At 39.5% G+C, this 19,521-nt stretch overlaps 2 protein-coding genes across 6 annotated transcripts in view; both read right to left on the reverse strand.

The window, feature by feature from the left end:
• Positions 1 to 18,130, reverse strand: part of LPCAT2 (lysophosphatidylcholine acyltransferase 2) — an 89,590-nt gene extending 71,460 nt beyond the window's left edge. For 2 of the 5 annotated variants that reach the window (XM_069082459.1, XM_069082458.1), the window contains exons 1-3: positions 13,041 to 13,347; positions 3,991 to 4,130; positions 2,014 to 2,231 (exon numbers count right to left, since the gene is read on the reverse strand). In XM_069082459.1, coding sequence (XP_068938560.1) covers positions 2,014 to 2,231; positions 3,991 to 4,130; positions 13,041 to 13,220 — 538 coding nt within the window. In that variant the 5' untranslated portion in view covers positions 13,221 to 13,347. Of the gene's footprint in view, positions 1 to 2,013; positions 2,232 to 3,990; positions 4,131 to 12,471; positions 12,863 to 13,040; positions 13,348 to 13,368; positions 13,403 to 14,666 lie in introns of those variants that run through there. The other 3 variants (XM_069082460.1, XM_069082461.1, XM_069082462.1) reach the window with 3 other exon arrangements.
• A 147-nt stretch (positions 18,131 to 18,277) lies between these two features.
• MMP2 (matrix metallopeptidase 2) overlaps positions 18,278 to 19,521 on the reverse strand; it is a 32,557-nt gene continuing 31,313 nt past the window's right edge. The window contains exon 13 of the mRNA XM_069082457.1: positions 18,278 to 19,231. Within this exon, the coding sequence (XP_068938558.1) occupies positions 19,128 to 19,231 (104 nt within the window). The 3' untranslated portion in view covers positions 18,278 to 19,127. The remainder of the gene's footprint in view (positions 19,232 to 19,521) is intronic.

Raw genomic sequence — 19,521 nt, forward strand, 5'->3', positions numbered from 1 at the left:
AGGATTTTCTTGTTGTATGTTTACAGAAATCCTGGGAGAGGGTTTTGCTAATGTTTTCAGGGGTTCTAGGACTGTTCTACAGACAGAGGATGAATTAATGAAGAGACTGGCAATGTATCTTGTGGCCTTGCTAAGCCTTGTCTCCCCAGGAACTAAGATTGCTGAGAACTTGCCTCATGTCAAGATGAAGAAAAGACCTCCATTTGGGTATTAAGTGCTGTGCTTAAACTTGTTGTAACTCTGGGGTAGATTCAACTGTGATCCAGGGGTGGGTAACTTTTGACCTTTTTGTGTTCTATGGTTGAACAAATGAATGTACTTTACTTAGATTGGAAACTAATCTTCATTTGAGAAGAGGGGTTTTGTGATGGACTAAATGAAGGTACAGCCTAGGGGTGGAGTAGTACTTAGAACATGGACTTTGTAATTGATTGAATGATTGTAAGGTCCTGGGGTGGGGTAGTACTTGGATATTATTTAATCACACTTACTAAATGCTGTATTTTGAATGATGTCATGTTTTGACCTTCTCTGTTCTTAATTTGTCACTGAATAAAATGGAGAGCACCTATGCTAGTATTCTGAACCTTGGGCAGTTGCCTTTGTTTGGCATTACATTACATTACAACTGGACACTGTGAGCTTCAATATGGAGCAGGAACTGCACAGAGAGTTGGACAAGGAACTGGGAGCTGTCTGCCTTTGAACTCAGGTGGCAGTTTGTTACATTTGGGCAGGAGCTGGGATTCTGAAAGAGTAACCATGAAAACTGAGAGCCTGCCTCAAGTCAAAATGAAAAGAACTCTCCATGGGTACTGAGTAGTGACTAATGAAATTGTAACTTATTTGTGACCTAGGGGTGGATGGCCCTTGTACTTTCCACTACCCCTTAAGAGGGTACTGAGTAGTGACTGATGAAATTGTAACTTAATTGTATCTCATGTGTGGAGGACTTTGACTTTTATACTTTGTGATTGAATTAAGGACTTTGTGATTAAATAAATGCACTTTGTTTAAAACTATGTGAAAGAAAACTACGTGGCCATTTTAGAGATAAGTTGTGAAGTTATAACATTCTGAATGCTGTACTTTGTTTATTATGAATGTTTTGTCTTAGTTTGTTACTGAATAAATAGAGAGTTCACTATGCTGTGTAATCAGAACCTTGAAATACTTCACAGCAGCAGTCCTCTGGAAAGCTGCTCATGCTTGGCTTTACATCTACCAATTCAGGTAAGTACCTTCTCAGCAATTTATAGGTTTAGTGACTTGCACTTGGTCACACAGCCAGGGTATCTCAGAGTGTAGACTTGAACTTAAATCTGACACCCAGACCAGCTTTCTCATCTACCACATCACAAAGAAAAAAATTATCTTTATTATTCATATGGCAAAACAGAAAGCACCAATAGCACTCCTCCAGAGCAATCTAAGCAGTAACATATGAGATGAAAACAGAGAGCAGTTACTCAGAGACAGGTGCCTTAGGGAGAGAGCACAGCTCCTTGTGGGAAAAAAACATTTCACTGACTTAATTATTATATTTTATGGCAGGAAACATTTATTGGTTTATGTCATCATTTAAAAAATAAATATTGACCCTTCGTGGAGGCTTTTGTACCAATAATGAAGAAAGCATAAGCATTAAGGAAAGATCAGCTGGATCACTATTCTCTATCTCATTCCCTTCACATCTTGAAGAGAAATTCACTTAAAATTATATTAACTATGTCAATATCATTTGGCTTTCAATTTGGACTTGTTTTGAAAATTATTCAATTCTACCTGATAAATCAAGAATTCTAATTACAAAAGGGTACAATAGTCTACTGGATAAGATTTAAATGATATGCAGTATGATATATACAACAGGTAAATGTAATTTTCAAAAATGTAATGTTCCCCAAATGATCTTTCTTAATTAAAAATTAGTCAACAAATCACATATTCCTTTTTAATTTTTAAATGCAAGCACAAAAGCATAAGTCACTTGTATTACCTACAAATACTTACTTCCAATCAGTGGGACATGTGCATTCTCAGTTCTTGACACAATAGAGGGTAATCCAGCCACAACACAAGCAATTCCATCAAAGAAGGTGGAATGAGGAGCTACAATAAAAATCGGTGCTTCCTCTGGACTTGCTATTTTTCCTTTCACTTTAACCATGAATCCCATCAAAAAGAACATAGCTCGACCAAGGAACTTCAGGGCTGGGTTAGTAAGTGTCCTTTTAAAAAATAAATGTAAAGAGACTATAATAAGTTTTGCTAGTTGGTGGTAGTAGCAAGATGACTTTCATTCTCAAGAGTAGTAAGAAATTCAAAGCATCCCAACATATCAAAAATAGGGATCACTATAGGAACTGTAATTTCACTAGGAACTTGTGGAACTTCCTTTTACTAGTGTTGATCAGCACTAAGGATGATACTTAGAAAGTACCAAGAGGCAGCTTGGCATAATGGCCAAAGAACTGGTCTTAGTGATCTTATGTGAATCATTTAATCTCTTTTTGCCCTAGGCAACTGGCTAAACCTAGCAAAAATATACAAGGTGTGACTGAAGAGTAACAAGAGAGGATTCTTCCAGGGCTCTCTTCTAAAACACCTCTGAAAGTCATTTCCAAATAGGAGCTCTTAAAATGGTTTGAGTAGTGCTGAGTACTGTTATTTCCCAAAATGTTACTTTAAGGACAGTACTAATTTGTTGTTCTAAATATAAGTTATGATACGTTTACTTAAAAAAAATCAATCCTATTAACAATTTTAGAGACACACCCTGTTTCTGGTAGATAGATAAACTAACAAATTAAAAACACTTAATGTCCATGTTATGTATCAGATGTGACTTCAAAAGATTTGTGGGAGCTTCCAAAAATCAAGTCTACCCTCCTAAGATAAAAACTTACCAGCAAGACTCAAACCATTGAGGATATTCAAAAGAATATGCCATAGATTCTGAATGCAATACCAAAGGAGTAATTCCAAAAATCATAGAATCAGTATGTCAAAGCTTAAAATTTTTGATTAGTGGCACCATTACTTTGAAACACATACCACTTATGTGTATGGGTTAGTTCTGGCTTGTTTAATTTTTAAAAATCAGAATGATTCCTTTTTTTGTCACACCTGCTATTTACTGTAGTCTCTCAGAATTTACTGGCTGGAAGGGACATATATCACAAATCATAGGGCTGGGGGGGGAAATGTGAGCCATAATTTTCTCTTCCTCCCCAGATGTACTCATGACATTCTGAAAATATATCTCTCTGTAAAGTCATGGCAAAAACTCATGTACAAAGAAAAATGAAAAGAACATGGCTTTGGGAGATAAACTAAGGTAAGTTTGAAAACTAAGAAAAGGTATAGGAAAGTTAGCATTCTTAGCAATCAATATATCATTGTGTGTACTAATTGAGTATTATTTTTTAGAATCGTCATCATGTTTTGGCAAAAATTTAGAGAGCAGAACTTTATATCATACTGGGATATTTACTACAAAAACAGAGAACTGCATTGTATTTGATAAGACCTATATTGTTACAATGCATTAAGACCAGATTAATTCTTCACAAAAATAAAATAATGATAAAGGTGATGATGATGAGGATGATGACCATGATGACAATGATGATGATCGCTAGCATTTATTTGCTGCCTACTATGTGTCAGGCACTGTACTAAGCACTTTACAAATATTATCTCATTCCATCTTCACAACAACTCTGGGAGATAGGTGCTATTATTATTCTCATTTTAAAACTGAGGAAACTGAGACAGACAGAGGTTAAGTGACTTGCCTAGGATCAGAGAACTAGTAAGTAGCTGAGGCTGAACTCAGGACCTGCAGATTTCAGACTCAGTACTCTATCTACTATACCTCTTAGCTATCCATTTAGTTATGGCTTTTAGATAAGACTGGCGTGCTGACTGAGCTTGGGCCGGTCTTTCTTATGCTCAAACACTTAGGATTTAGCAAGTATCACTTACCTTCTCCAACCTATGACTGGTTGTGTCAATTTCTCTGGTAAGCCTACTGTGGCAATTGCAGCAAATGGCCAAGCCATGATCAAAATCAATGCAACACATATGGCACGAATTGGAAGCAAAATACTTCCCAAAAGGAGAATCTGAAAGGTAAAGTTCATAAAAATGAATAAATGGAAATTGTTTTGACAGTAAAGCTCATTCAACGGTGCTATAAAACAGAAGTGTGCAATGGCTATTGCCTTAAAAACTGTAATTGGAAATTATTTCTGTATAATTTACTTCTTGAACTAGACCTATGATTTCATTAGTATAAGGAACTTCCAAAGAAAAAAGTCACTCTAGTAATGAAGATCAGCATCTATTCTGCAAGTTACAGTCATAGGGTTGCCTGGGGCACTTCAAAGTTAACTGACTTGCTCCAGGTCACAGGGCCAATGTGTGCAAAAGGTAAGACTTAAACCCAGGTCTTTCTTAGCCCAAGAACATTTTTTACTCTTTTAAAATAGTTTCATTAATATATATTATTTCTGTATTTCTTCTTATATTCTTCCTCTCCCTGCCCCCCTCCTACCCCGAGATCTATCTCTTATGTTAAAGAATTTGGGGTGGGGGGTAGTAAAGAAAAATGTAGACAAGAAAAAAAAATTGGCAAAAATAATACATATTTTTTTAAATGATATCAGAGGCAAAGTTACATATCAGTAGATGCTCTTATGCTAAGCAGCATGGGGAGATATCTTCTCATATATCTTATTTGGAGGCCAATCTTTTTCTTTGTAATTTTATATTCACTTTTTTTGTTTTAAAGTCCTTGATGTTTCCATTTACATTGCTGTGGTCATTTTGTATACTGGGCTTTTTTGGCTCTGCTTACCACATTTTGCATCAGTTCATATATCTTTTTTTTTAATATCCTTTCATGCTTTTCTGCATGCATTATATTTTTTATTTCTTACAGTACATTAATATGCGATTACATTCCACAATTTGTTTAGTCATTCTCCAAATGGTGGAAATCTGGTTTGTTTTCAATTCTTTGAATGGGCTGATATACAGAGCCTTTCTCTTTGTCACCAAACTCCTTGGGGGTATGTCTAGCATTGCAATCTCTAGTTCAAAGGGTTGGTTTTAGGTATTTTATTTGCATAATGCCAAATTACTTTCAAAATTATACTAAGTCACAGCTCTGCCAACAATGCATCAATGTATCTATCTATCCACACACTCCCACCAATAGTGACTATTCTCATTTTGGAGGTCATTCTTTCCATTTTGCTAGATGTAAGGTGCAACTTTAGTTTTGTTTTAATTTGTATTCCTCTTTTTAAAATTTTGGAGCTTTCTTTCATATGGTTAATTTTCCGTTTTAATAAGAAATGTCTGTTCATATCCTTTGACTACTTACCACTTGAGGAATGGCTTTTGGTCTTTTATGTTTATTTGCTGTCTATATATTGTATTATACAAAAGTCTTATTTGAGGAATTTGATATAGAGATTTTTTTTTCCATTCAGCCACTTCCCTTCTTATTCTTTTTTGTTCTTGTTATTGTTGTTTAGTCATTTCAGTTGTGTTCAACCCTTTGTGACCCCATTCGGGGTTTTCCTGACAAAGATACTAGAGTAGTTTGTCATTTCCTTCTACAACTCATTTTACAGATGAGGAAACTGAGGTAAACAGGGTCTTACAACTAGTAAGTGTCTGAGGTTGGATTTGAATTACTGACTCCAGGGCCAGTGCTTTTGTAGAAACAAAATTAATTTATCTAGGATAAGATGCTTTTGAATTTATGTCATCAAAAGTATTTATTTTATCTTGTATTAATTGCTTCTGTCCCTTTTTTGGTTAAGTAGTCATGCTCTACTAATAGCTATGAAAGGTCTATAATATTTCTTTTCTCATTTTTAATGGCATGATCTTTAATTTTCAGGTCTCATTTCCATTTTGGATTTTTTTATGGAATGTAGTGTAAGATATTGGCTGAGACAAACTTTTTATCAACTCTATCATGTTGCCATTCTTCTGTATAATTACTACATGAGATACTATAACAAACATAGATGTACAACTTTGTATCCTTGTAAAGTTCTTACTCATAAGCTTTCAGGCTTTCCACTGTTCTCTTGTCCTCTTTACTAAAGCATACCCAAACTGTATTTAATTGTGTATACTATCTCAATATCTCATACATACTAAGTAGCAAACTATCCCCACAAGTCTTTGAGCCCAATGATCAATTTGGCATACACTTCAAAGTCCTATGAGTTACTTCCTGCTTTCAAGAAGCTCACAATCTAATGGGGGAGACAACATGAAAATAGTTTATGTATACAGGCTACACACTATATAGTATAAATTGGAGATATTCAAAAGAGGTAAGACACTATTTAGAGAGACTTCTTAAAGAAGGTGGGATTTTAGTTGGCTCTTTAAGGAAGCCAGAAAAGCCAGGAAGTAAAGATGAGGAGGGAGAGTATTCCCAGAATAGGTAACAGCCAGTCAAAATGCCAAGAGTCTGGAGATAGAGAGCATCTTTTTTGGAGAAATAATGAAGAGACCAGTGTCACTGGATCACTGAGTACTTGGTGGGAAATAAAGCTTAAGAATGGAAAGGTAGGAGGGGGCTAGGTAAAGGGCTATGAATGCCAAACAGAGGGTTTTATGTTTTATCTTACAGATGATAAGGAGACACTGGAATTTATTGAGTAGGGGGAATGAATGGTCTGATTGCAGCCTGAAGAAGACTAATTTGATAGTTGAGTGGAAGATGGATTGGAGCAAGGAGAGACCAATCATCAAGCTATTGTGATAGTCCAGGAATGAAGTAATGATAGCCTGATTACAAATATTGCTAGACCATTAGTAGTATTATCAGGTTTTAAGATTCACGGAGTGATCAAGCACATATATTCTAATACTTAATGGACCTTTGGTTTCTTCCATGGGGTTAAAACATTCAATAAGGCAGACCATCCATGCCTTCCCCATTCTTGTGATTCCAGTCCATGTCCCCCACTAAGTTTATCTTAAAGAGTCCACCTAACAGCTGAAGGTCTTCTTCATGTTCTTTTCATATTTTTTCATGTGACTAGCTCATTTTTCTAAGTAATGAATTTCTTTAGTGACATTTTTTACACTGTTCCTTTTGCTTGTCATATATTATAGTTTGCTTTTGGCCACGACAAGTTACTTCATTGACTTTTGGGTGACCTTCATTCAGACTGGTACAGTCAAAAGAGCACTAGCTCTGGAATCAGGGCCTGAGTTCAAATCCATACTTCTGGTGATTAACCGTATGACTTTGAACGAATCATTTATACTCCATGGGCCTCAGTTTACTCATTGGTAAAATGAGAGGGTTGAACTAAATGGCCTGTAATTTAGAACCTAGATCTAGATTGGCCCTTAAATTCCCCAGCTCTAATACATGAAATTTTGCTATCTACTACTGAGGTCCAGGTCTCCAGGACACTTAGGCTACTTCCCTCTCATCTCCTCTCCCCTCCCCCTTCCCAGCATTCTTTTATATGCAGTCTTTCTTCATTAGAATGTAGGTTTCTTGAGGATAAGGACCATACTTATACACAGGCCTAGTAATGCCTAATTAATGCTCTTTCTTGTGCATTTTTCTGTACCTTTGAGCGTTTTCTCTCCCTCTTCCTTTTTCTTTCCCTCTACCTTTCTCTCTCACAGAATATAATTTCTTTGGAGACCAGAGTATTGTGCATGATTTATAGCCATATGTAATCACTGGGAAAAAAAACATAGGTATTAAAAAGAAGGGGCTCTTCAACCTTCCCCAATCCATGTAAAAAGGGGACTCTGAAAAAACTTTGGAGCTGCAGAACCCACAAAATGACGCAGAGAAGCTAACCTCCTGCTGAGGAGAGCCCAGCAGGCCAGCAGGAATCAGCCAGCCCAGTGCTCTGGGAGCTGAGCCCAGACCCACACCAAGGCTTTAGCTCCAGGGTGAGCCTGACCCAGCCAGAGGGACTCCAGATAAGCAGCAGCTGTGGCCCTTTCCAGATTTATCAACACACAGATGCAAAGGACAGAGTGAGAGGTTAGTGCAGTCTGGACTTTGGGACTAGTGAGTGGGAGTGCATGGCTTTTGCCCCCAGGACTAGAAGCCACTGAGACTCTGGTACAGCCAGCCAGCGCCATGTGGCAGCTTCAGCTCCTAGCCTGCAGAGTGTAGGGGGACGAAGCACGAGTCTAAGGGGTAATCGCTCTTGCTTGAACCTTCTTGGATCTGGATTGCAGTCTAGGATGAAGGTCCTGGAGTGTGTGCCCAGATTGCCAGAGCATGTGGAGACCTCAGAGAGGGCACCCACCTAATACCTCCAGCAGTGGAGAAAATCCCAGCATTTGGGACAAAAGCTCCCCTGTCTGGTGGCAGAGTCCTACTGTGGTAAAAAGCCCAGGGGTCAAGTGACTGAGGGGCAACATGACCAGCCAAAGGAAACAAGGCAGATGGAAGATTCCAACATTAGACTCCTATTTTGGGGACAACGAGGAGCAAATCATGGAACAGGAGGAAAAGAGTGAAGTCAGAAATCCTTTACCAAAAGCTTCAAAGGAAAATAAGAGCTGATTATAGGCCATAGAGGACCTTAAGAAGCAGATAAAAGAAGTGGAGGAAAAAATGGGAAGAGAAATGAGAACAGTGCAAGAAACTTACAAAATGAAAGTCAACAAACTGACTGAGGAAAATAACACCTTAAAAAATAGCCTAACTCAAATGGCAAAAGAGGCTCAAAAAGGCAATGAGGAGAAGAATGCCTTAAAAAGATGAATTTGCCAGATGGAAAAAGAATCTCAAAAGCTCAATGAGGAGGATCATTGCTTCAGAATTAGATTGGAGCAAATGAGAAATCAAGATGCTTTAAAAAGATCCAAACAAATGAAAGAATAGAAGGCAATGTGAAATATCTCATGGGAAAAACCACTGACCTGGAAAATAGATCCAGGAGAGATAATTTAAAATTATTGGACTACCTGAAAGCTATAATCAAAGTAAGAACCTAGAAATGATCCTCCAGGAAGGTCTCAAAGAAAACTGCTCTGATGTTTTAGAACCAGAGGGCAAAATAGAGGTTGAAAGAATCCACTGATCACCTCCTGAAAAAGATCTCAAAAAGAAAACTCTTAGGAATATTATAGCCAGGTTCCAGAATTCCCAGATTAAGGAGAGAATATTACAATCAGCCAGGAAGAAACAATTTGAATATTGTGGAAACACAATCAGGATAAGCCAGGATCTGGCAGATTCTACACTGAGGGATCAAAGGGCTTGGAATATGATATTCCAGAGGTCAAAGGAGCTGAGATTAAAACCAAGAGTCACCTACGCAGCAAAACTGAGTATCATGTTTCAGGGGAAAATATAGTAATTCAGTAGAATAGAGGACTTTCAAGCACTCTTGCTCAAAAAAACAGAGTTGAATAGAAAATTTGACATTCAGATACAAGAATCAAGAGAAGCATGAGAAGGTAAACAGGGAAAAGAAATCTTAAGGAACTTATCAAAGTTGAACTATTAACATTCCTACATGGAAAAACAATAATTGTAATTGATGAAACTTTTCTCAGTAGTTGAAGGGAATAGAAATATATATATATATATTTATGAGGGTATATGGGCATATGAATACATATGTGAATGTGTGTATATATGTTTACAGGTATACATAGATAGAGGGCACAGGACCAATTTAACAGGAAGGGATGATACTTAAAAGGTGAAATTAAGAGGTGAGAGAGGAATATAATGAGAGGAGAAGGAGAGTGACAGAATGGGGTAAACTATCTCATATATAAGAGGCAAGGGAAAAGGTTTACAATGGAGGGGAAGAATAGGAAGGCAAAAGGGAATGGGTCAACCTTATTCCCATTGAAATTGGCTTGAGGAGGGAATGAAATACACACTAAATAGGTTATCTCACCCTCCAGGAGAGTAGGGGGGGAAGGGGATGAGAAGGGGGGATGATGGAAGGGAGGGCAGGCTGGGGAGAGGGAAGTTGGAAGCACCCACTTTTGAAAAGGGATGGGATCAAAGAGAATAGAAGAAGTGGGAGGTGGGATAGGAAGGAGGGAAATATAGTCAGTCTTTTACAATGTATCTACTATGTTATTGTTTTGCATTAGCCACACATGTACAACCTATGCTGAACTGCTTATCTTCCCAGTAAGGGTGGGTGACAAGGGAGGAAGGGAATGAATCTGGAATTCAAAGTTTTAAAATGAAATATTCAAATATATATTTTATATATACTATTATTAATAGTATTTTACATGTAATTGGGAAATAAGAAATACAGGCACTGGGGCATAGAGATCCACTGGAAAAGTTGAAAGGGGTATAATAGGAGAAAATATGGGAGAGAGCAGATTGGAGGAGGGATATCCTGTGGGACTGCTATTTTGGGGCGGTGGGTAGGGGAAAAACAGGCAGAAAAATTGAAACTCAAAATCTGGTGGAAATGAATGATGTCAGAAGTTAATAAAGCATTTGAAAAATAAAAATAATAAAAAATAAAAAGGTGCTTTGTTTCAGGGAGAAAGTGGGGTTAATGGTCATTAAAAAAAAAACTCTACAATTTCCCAAAGGCAAAGAAGCCAGCTTCTTTTTCCATTCTGAGCCCAAGTCAATGTTCACTTTCATTGTCTATTCAAACTATGTATACTGATGGATAAACTCTAGAGATTAATCATATAAACTATATATCATAGCCTTAAAAAATGGAATTTCCCATTCATTATTTTTTCTTCTCTCTATGGTTAGGCTAAGCTGTTTTGGGTAATAATACATCTCAGTCAAGAAAGTTCTGTGGTGTCCTAGGTAGGGCTTGATGAAGGCAGCACACTGTCATACAGAAACAATATTATTTGGAAGACCTCCTTGTGTAAAAAGAATCCCTCTTTCACTTGTACTCAGTGCTGGACCTCTACCTTGATGGTAATGGACACCATCAGAGAATATAAATAGTGCAGCTTTCCAAAGACTATGAGTTCCTTGGGAGTAGGAACTACCTTTTAAACTTTGTTTGTTTACCTAGCACTTAGCACAGTGCCTGACACATAGCAGGTACTTGATAAATGTTTCTTGCCTGACAGACAATACTAAGTGCTGGGGATATAGACACAAAAAAGCAAGACAGTTCTTGTTCTTGGGGAGTTTACATGGATGTGGAGGAATGTGACATATAAAGGGAAAAAAATAAGACATACATCTCTGTTTTATGCTATGCGTGATATTAGTGGTCCAGAGGGTCATCAAGCAAGGTCATCTCTGTTAAATTTTTCAAATACACTTGCACAAATGTTGGCACATCCTACTGAAGAAGAACTTTAAAGGGATTTTGACAAATTAAATGTTTTCGTATTATTTTTAAAAAGTAGTAACAGTGGAATTTTTTATTCTATATATCTTTTAGCCAATTGTACAATGGTAAAAATGTGGTTTACTGTGGAATATGGTCTTTCTTACTTTCCAATACTCTCAACAAGGATAGACTCAATGTATATGGAGATTATTCTCAAAAAATTTCATACATCTATACAAATATACATATATATGCAAGTAGGTATATAGATTGTTTTTTATGGTTCTCCAGATTGCCTTTTTAAAAAGTAACTATAAATTCTTGAAATTTTGCTCCATATCATTGAGATCTTCTCCCTCCTTCATTTAACTTCTTGAGAATTGATTCCTCAAAGTCTTATAAACTATAACTTCGTGTCATATACAGGCACATATATAGAACATAAATGACAAATATCACAAAATTCTAACAATAAATGAAAATATCATTAATATACCTGAAGAATTAATATTACAATACTGAAATGATGACCATTGTATGCTTAAATATTTCCTTTTAAGTGCAGAAAGTAAAAAGGGTTATTTTTTTATTAAGCAGCAGAGAAAAAAAAACTTTTAAAATCTCACTTTAAAAAAAAAGATTACCGTATTGTTTTCTTCTTCCTCTTTATACACCCCTCTCCAACCCCCTCCAACACATCTAAATCATATGAAATGACTACCTAGCTGAACACTTGGAATTTTTCACCAAAACAGTCATTCCTTGCAAAGTCCAGTTTTCATATTCCATATGTATTGACAAATAACAATTAAATTACTGTGCATTACCTAAAGCAAAGTATTATTTAAGGGAAGCAAAACAAAATTTGCTGTCACTTGTGGATGCAGAACCAACATTACAAATATAGATTACAAGGCCTATCTCTTCCTGGGATCGCCAAATTTACCAAAGAGGAAGTCCAGGGTGTGCAACTGTGAAAAACTGCAGTTTCAAAAAAAAAAAGTAAAGAAAATGAAACTTTCATCAAATACATAACCATGGATCCATGGCATAGTAAAGACAAGAAATACCATTAATTTCTGAGTTGAAGGTGTCTAATCAGGCACCATTTACCTTCAAATACAGTCCACCAAATTATATTGAATATCTTGCCTACCTAGTCTTTCCAAATTCAGGTCCTGGTTCACTTCATACATCCACTTTTCAGTAAAGTTAATAAAAACATTTATTAAATGCCTACAATGTGCCAAGCACATGTCAAGCCCTGGGAATACAAACACAAATTTTCGTAGACTTAGGTTCTCGTCTGTTGAAGCCTCTTCCCTTGTCACAAAAGGGAAATCCCAAATCCTACTGCAAAATCTCGCCATGTCACCATTAAACACCTTCAATAGCTTGCCAGTCACATACCCCCTAAATAAAATCTGTCATAAAACTTCGACCATCTCCCCATGGGACAACTCAACACCTCCTTCCCATTATTAAATTTAAAAAGTCCCTCAGGCTCCTCCCTTGTCATAGACCCACCCTTCAGATAGTTACAGATTGACCAGCCTTCACCCACCCTACCCACATGCACTTGTTCACAGATTTGCATCCTTATCATATCATAGACCTTCCCCTGTCCTAGAACCAGCCTCACACAAGGCCCAAGTCCTTCTCCCTCCCTTCCCACCTTTCCTTCCCCTCCCTCCTGCAGAGCCCTCTTCAGCCCCTCCCTCTCACCAGGACTCGACCGCCAGCGCTAATCCGCGTATCCTGCACAAACGGGTTGGGCACGGGCGGCGGGAAAAAGGATGCTTGGCGGGGCACCATAGGCGGCCGCAAACCGGGTGCCCCCGCGTCTCTGACCCCCGCTCCGGGTAAGGTCGCCGCCACCGCGGCAGCCTCCGAGCACCCGCTCATGCCGAGCCGGTGCAACCTCCTCCACTCTCCCAGGCTTCGTGAACCAAAGCCCCAGACAATCCTCCAAGCTCCCAACGCACAGGAGACAGGTCCCCTCCCTACCTTGACTAGCCCCGCCCCGCCTCTTCCCACCCAGCATTTACTCCACCTTCTCTCATAGACTTAGGCAGGATCCTTCCGGCAAACACCCCTCGGCCCTCCCCGACTTGGCCACGCCTTCTTCAGTGGCCCCGCGCCTGGAGCGCCGCCTGAATCCATCTTTTGAAGCTGTGGAAGGTTGATTGTGGAGAATAAAAATAATTACACATCTCCTCTCAAAACATCCTTCCGTACTAAGCACGCTCCTTAGAAAACGTTTGCCGTAAGAAAGGTAATGCACCTGCCGTTATCCCCATTTTGCAGAAGAGGAAACAGGCCCAGAGAGACTATGTGATTTGTCTATGGTCACGCAGCCCGAGTGTCAGATCCAGAATTCAAATACGATTTTCTGGATTCCAAGCCCAGAAATTACGGTATAATAAGCTTTAGCATTGGAAAGCCCCAGTTAGTACAATCTCTTACGGTCAAGACAGGCGAAGTGACTTCCTCAAAATCGTACGTCTAGTAACACAACCAAAATTTGAACTTCCACATCTCCTTACTTCAAATTCAGAGATCTTCCATTGTGATGCTTAAAAGATTCCAGTGATCTCATTCCACCAACACAGATTTTTTGTAGGTATTCCAGGTGAGTTGCTGTGGCCAAAATTTTTCTTCATTTGATGGTCCACTCTCTAGTTAACATACCTCCCCCAACTTAGTGAGACTAGTCTTTAGACAGCAGATACACGAGCTCATATTCACAGTCTTTCCCACACTGTAGAACCTGCCAAGGGCTGAGCATCACTGAACATCTTTGAGACCCTTTTAACAAGACTTCAGTGGAGAATTGTCATTGCCATCTAATACTACTTATAGTATGTTAAGGTTTACAGGGTAATTTTTTCACATAGACCCATATATTTTTATTCCAACTTTACAGATAAGAAAACTGAAACTCAGGTTGGAGTTGCCTAAGGTCACACGATTGGAAATTGTTAACGCTGGGGCAGAAACTCAAACCCTTCCAAATCCAAGACCTGGGCTTTTTATAAAAGTTTACCACATGACCTCCCTATTCTTACCCCAACCCTCAAAGGGGCTTTGTAAGGCTCCCTGCCTCTTTGTACAAATCTCCATCTTCATAGCTCCCTGGGCAACTGTGGTAATTTGAACACAGAGGACCGTGGAGTGGGGTAAAACGGACTTGAAAGCCCTGAAACAGGAAGCTATGGAGTAGAAGGTGACCGCGTAGGAAGGATACCACAAAGACCAGAGAATATGCAGTTCCTCTTTAGGTCCCCTTGCCCCAGCCGGTAAGTAGTTGTTTTACTTCTGGTTCCCATCCCCTTTCCTCCCCCAGCATACCCTTTTCCCACGCAACTTGAAGCTTCCCAAAACTTCTTCTGCAGACTGGTTTTGACCTATGTGAGAAAGGAATGGAGTGAAGACAGCTCCAGGGGAGAGGAAAACAATTACTTGAAATCTGAAACATGCAGCAACAATACTCCCTCCCAGTAATAGTTCTGTTGGGGGATGCAAGGACAGGAATGCCCAGTGAAGTAAGACATTTCATCACCTAACCTTTGGGTCTCTATAACTATGTGTCCGATATCGTTCTTTGGGTGAGGCACAGGATTATCTGGTTTCCTTGTAAGCAGTAACCTGTTGATCAGGTCCATGTGTGACCCACAAGGTCTGACCTTCCTCATCTCATGCCTAGACTATGGCAACAGCCTTCTGTTGCTCTCTTTGTCTCAAGCAGCTCCTCATTCCAGTCCATCCCTCATTCATTTGTCAAAATTCTCTTCCTAAAGCACAGGTCTGACTATGCTAACATCCCCACCCCCAACTCCCACATACTGTCTCCAGGATCAAATATAAAATCCTATTTTTAGCTTTTAAAATCCTTCAAAACCTAACCTATTTCTACCTTACTCTCTTCCATGTCCTCTACTATCCTGTAACATTTGCCTTCTTGTTGTAGATGTCTTACAACATGTCTTATTTGTCCCTATTTGTTTGCATGTTGTCTTCCTCATTAGTCTGTAATATCCTTGAGAGTATGGACGATTTTTTTTGCCATTCTTTATATTCCTGGTTCTGAACACAGTACCTGGAAAATAGTAAGAACTTAAAAAATGCTTGTTGATTTGACTTAATCTGCTCTATCATGGTATTAAAAGGGCTATGCTGTCTCAAAGAAAGGGAATAGATTTGTTTTTCTAGGCCACAGAGAACAGAATTAGGAACAATAGAGGAAAGATGGAAAGAGAAATTAAGACTAGCTAGAGATAAGGTTAGGGACTAGACCTGTGATTTCACTAGTATGGGGAACTCCCAGAAGAGAAAACTCAATCTACACACATTAGAACCTTCTTTACCATTTACAAAGGTAGAAAGTTGCCTCAAGGGATGAAAGGTTAATTAACTTGTCCAGGGTCACACAGATAGCAAATGTCAGAGACAGGAATTGAACCCAAGTCTTCCTGATTCCAAGGCTCTCTCTCTATTCGCTATACCAAGCTGTTAAGAAAAAAAAAATCTCAACAATGAGAACTATGAAATATAGGAAGGGATTGCCTCAAAAAGTAGTGAGTTCCCTGACACTGGCCATTTTCAAGCTAAGGCTAGATGGTTTTTGTCAAGTCAAGGATATTGTAGAGAGGTTTGTGGATCAAATAAAGGTATAGGTAGTACTAGATGGCCTGTAAAATCTTTCAACTTTTGAGATTTGGGGTTTTAATGATCCATTCCTGGATTGTAGGATTTAGCTCAGGGACTAAGCAATTATATCAAGTCAGTGCTGGACCATGTTTAATATCTCATCCTGACATCCACCAAGAGGTCAGGGTCTACATAGCATGGGCATCTTGACATCTGTCCTACTAAGTACTGCCCCCTTTCCTCCATTTACTCCGATAAAAAATAATAATACAATTGCTGCTGGAAAGGATGCAACAATCTGCTACTGCTTTATCATTTATAATCCCTGTGACTGCCTAGACCAAGAGTTCTTAATTTGAGGTACCCAGAATATCTGTAAATAAACTTCAGATTTGGATGGGGAAAAATTATATCCTTATTTTCACTCACCTTTAACAGAAATTTAGTATTTTCTTACATTAAGAATATAGGTAGTAAGAATTCTTCTGGGAAGGGTACATAATCTACCAAACTGTCAAAGAAAGGGTCCATGACATAGAAAAGATTAAAACTCCTTTCCTTGGACACCTCTCCCTTATATGTGTTGCACCCCACTATTAAAACACAAACTTTCTCGGCAGAGACTATCTCATTTTTGACTTTTGTATCCAGCATCTAGTAGTTGGCACACAAATGCTTATCAATTGATAATGAATAAATGCTTGTTGACTGATACACATGAAGCTGGTCCCCACAGAACCCAGTGTAGAGAAACCCTGGCACATTCACTATAACTACATCTCTCAGCAGGTTAACCATATTGTTAATATTCTTCCAGAAAGCATTGTCAGTAGTGCTATCCTGAGTCAGAAACTAGACGTAGATTTGTGTTGTGGAAAATCCACTGCATTTAGAGTCAGGGGGCCTGGATTTTATTTCTAGATTTGTCACTTGCTACCATTTTGACTCTGGGCAAGTCACTTCTTGGCCTCTCTGAGTCTAAGCTTTCTCATCTCAACACTGAAGGGGTTGGACTCTATGTCCTCTAAAATTCTCTCCAGCTCTAAATCCTCTCATCCTAATCTGTCTGCTGGCCTGGGGATTTTCCTCAACCTGCTTTGTGTATTCATTCCTGTCCCTGATTCCAACAATGAGCATCCAGCTCTGGCTACATTCAGCTGGCCTCTGCAGCTTCCTCTCACTCACCTTCTGGGAGTTGTTGGAGAGGGAAGGTAGAACTGGGGGTGAGAGGGTGGATAAAAGGAAAGTTCAGAGTTACGGCATCTTGAGAATACCTCTACTAATTTACTGGCAACCAACTCTCTCTCTCTCTCTCTCACACACACACACACACACACACACACACACACACACACACACACACACACACACACACACAGGCAGGCAAGCCAGCCCAGCTGAAAGAGCAGAACATTCTGAAGGAGAGATAGGACAGTATGTGCCAGGCAAATCGAACCACCCCCATCATCCCCCCATCCCTGATGGAGCATCCCAGGACCTTGAACCCCAAAACTTTTGGAATACTGCTACTTCTAACCCAGTAATCTCAGTCATCATCCTGGGAATCAATCTCTATGAAGACACAGCCTGAGAATTGCTCCTATGGAGTCCTTGGTACTTGTCAAATGATTCATCATCAAATGCTGATATGGTTTTATCAGTGGAAAATGACATGAAAGAAGAGTCATCACTATTGGCTTTGTCATTGCATCCTAGGGACCATGAGACTTTTCCATCTGACTTGCAACTGAAACCATTCAAATGTGTTGTTGCCCCATTAGAATGTGAGCCCCTTGAAAGAAATTACTGTCTTATTTTTCTATTTATATCCCCAGCATTTAACATAGTGCTCTGTATGGTTAGGAGCATAATAAATGTTCTATTTATTATAACTCCCATTTCACCCTACTCACTTCCCTGTCCTTGGTGGTCTATTCCGAAGAGGGAAGATAGGCATGGAAGAACTAGAAGATAGCTTGGAAGTGGCCTGGTCTGATCTCCTCGTGTTAGAAAGGAGGAAGCCGAGGCCTGGTGAAATGAAGTAAATTGACCCAAGGTACAGATCCAGGGCTAGAATCCAGATCTCCTTACTTCTAGTCTGGTGCTCTTTCCTCTGTGTCACATTATACTAAAGATTTCTAGCTTGTGAACTACTTGTATGTGGAGGATCTTCTTTATATAGGCATTCTAGACCATCTTCCTCAATCAGTGGGGGGGAGAGTTTGAAAGCTTACTCATATTGAGTCCCTTCTCTTTCCTGTTGCTGCAGCTACCTATCTCTCCCATGAGCTACTGCAGTGTTCCTCAAGCACTCCTGGGAACAATGGATTTCTTTATTCATATTTGTTGACATTTCTCATGGGTAAGGAAGGAGTGGGAAGGGGATGAACTGTGGCTTTTTTTTTTCTCCCCTCCACCAGATGTGAAGGGGTCATGGCAATTGGGAAAATGCTATAAAACATGTACCGGTTAAACACTATTATGTGACCCGGGCACATCATGCAGTGACTTCAGAAAACCTGAGTCCTTCTGTCCAGAAATGAATTTTAAACAAAAAACAAACAAACAAACAAAGACCAAAGTGCACTGAAGCAAATGGCTAGTGAATCTAATACTAGGGCAGCTAGTCGTGTTAAAGCAGATTAACACAGCTGCCATTAGACCATGACTCCCTCCCAGGGCTCCATGGCAGGGTGTCAGGGCCACCAGTGCCCAATCCAGATAGTCTCTGCTGGGCTCTGAGGGGGCCAAGGAGGGAGAAAGGTCTTAAGGGGGGACAGCACCAGAGCAGCCCCGGGCAGGACTACCCAGAAGATATCCAAGTATCTCCTTGGAGGCAGGGAGTAAACACCAGAAGACCCTCCATGGCTCACTCAACCCCTACTGGGGGCCTGGAGGTAGGGTAGGAGAAGGAAAGGGAGGAGATGGGGGTATATATAATAAACATCTATATCCCTGGGTTAGGCAATTGGGGTAGGAGGGGAGGACACTGTACAAAACCTTAAATTACCAAAATGTGAGAGAATCGACCAATAGGTCCTTAATGTTTGGGGCAACCAGTACCAGCCTGGGCTAGTAACGAGTATTCAGATCTAGCTAGTGACAGAGAAGGGAGGGAGGGATAAGAGACGTAAATATTGGGTTACAGAGATTGTGTAAAGTTCAGCAGCTCAGCCAGTCCGATTTGATGTTTCCAACTTTTACAATTTTCAGACTCTTGTTCTCCAGTTTGAGGTAATACCAATCCTTGAAGAAATAGCTGTGTCCTGAGGAAAAAGGGAAACAAGGATAGGCTTAATCTTCCCTTTCTCTGAACTCCCATTGGACATTAAGTTTGAGTGGGGCAGGGTGGGGTAGCATAAAGAACATTGAGGAACTGAATTCCAATCCCTCCTCTTTTGTTTATTCCCTGTGTGACTTTGGCCAAGTCATTTCACTATGCTTAATTGCATTTCTTCATTCATAAAAAGAGAATGTTAGGGGCGGCTAGGTGAAACAGTGAGTAGAGTGCCAGCCCCAGAGTCAGGAGGACCTGAGTTCGGATCTGGCCTCAGAC

This window comes from Petaurus breviceps, unplaced genomic scaffold (assembly GCF_028583685.1).
Source record: "Petaurus breviceps papuanus isolate PSGF00001 unplaced genomic scaffold, PetGlider_PUasm1.0 171, whole genome shotgun sequence".
NCBI classification, from domain to species: domain Eukaryota; kingdom Metazoa; phylum Chordata; class Mammalia; order Diprotodontia; family Petauridae; genus Petaurus; species Petaurus breviceps.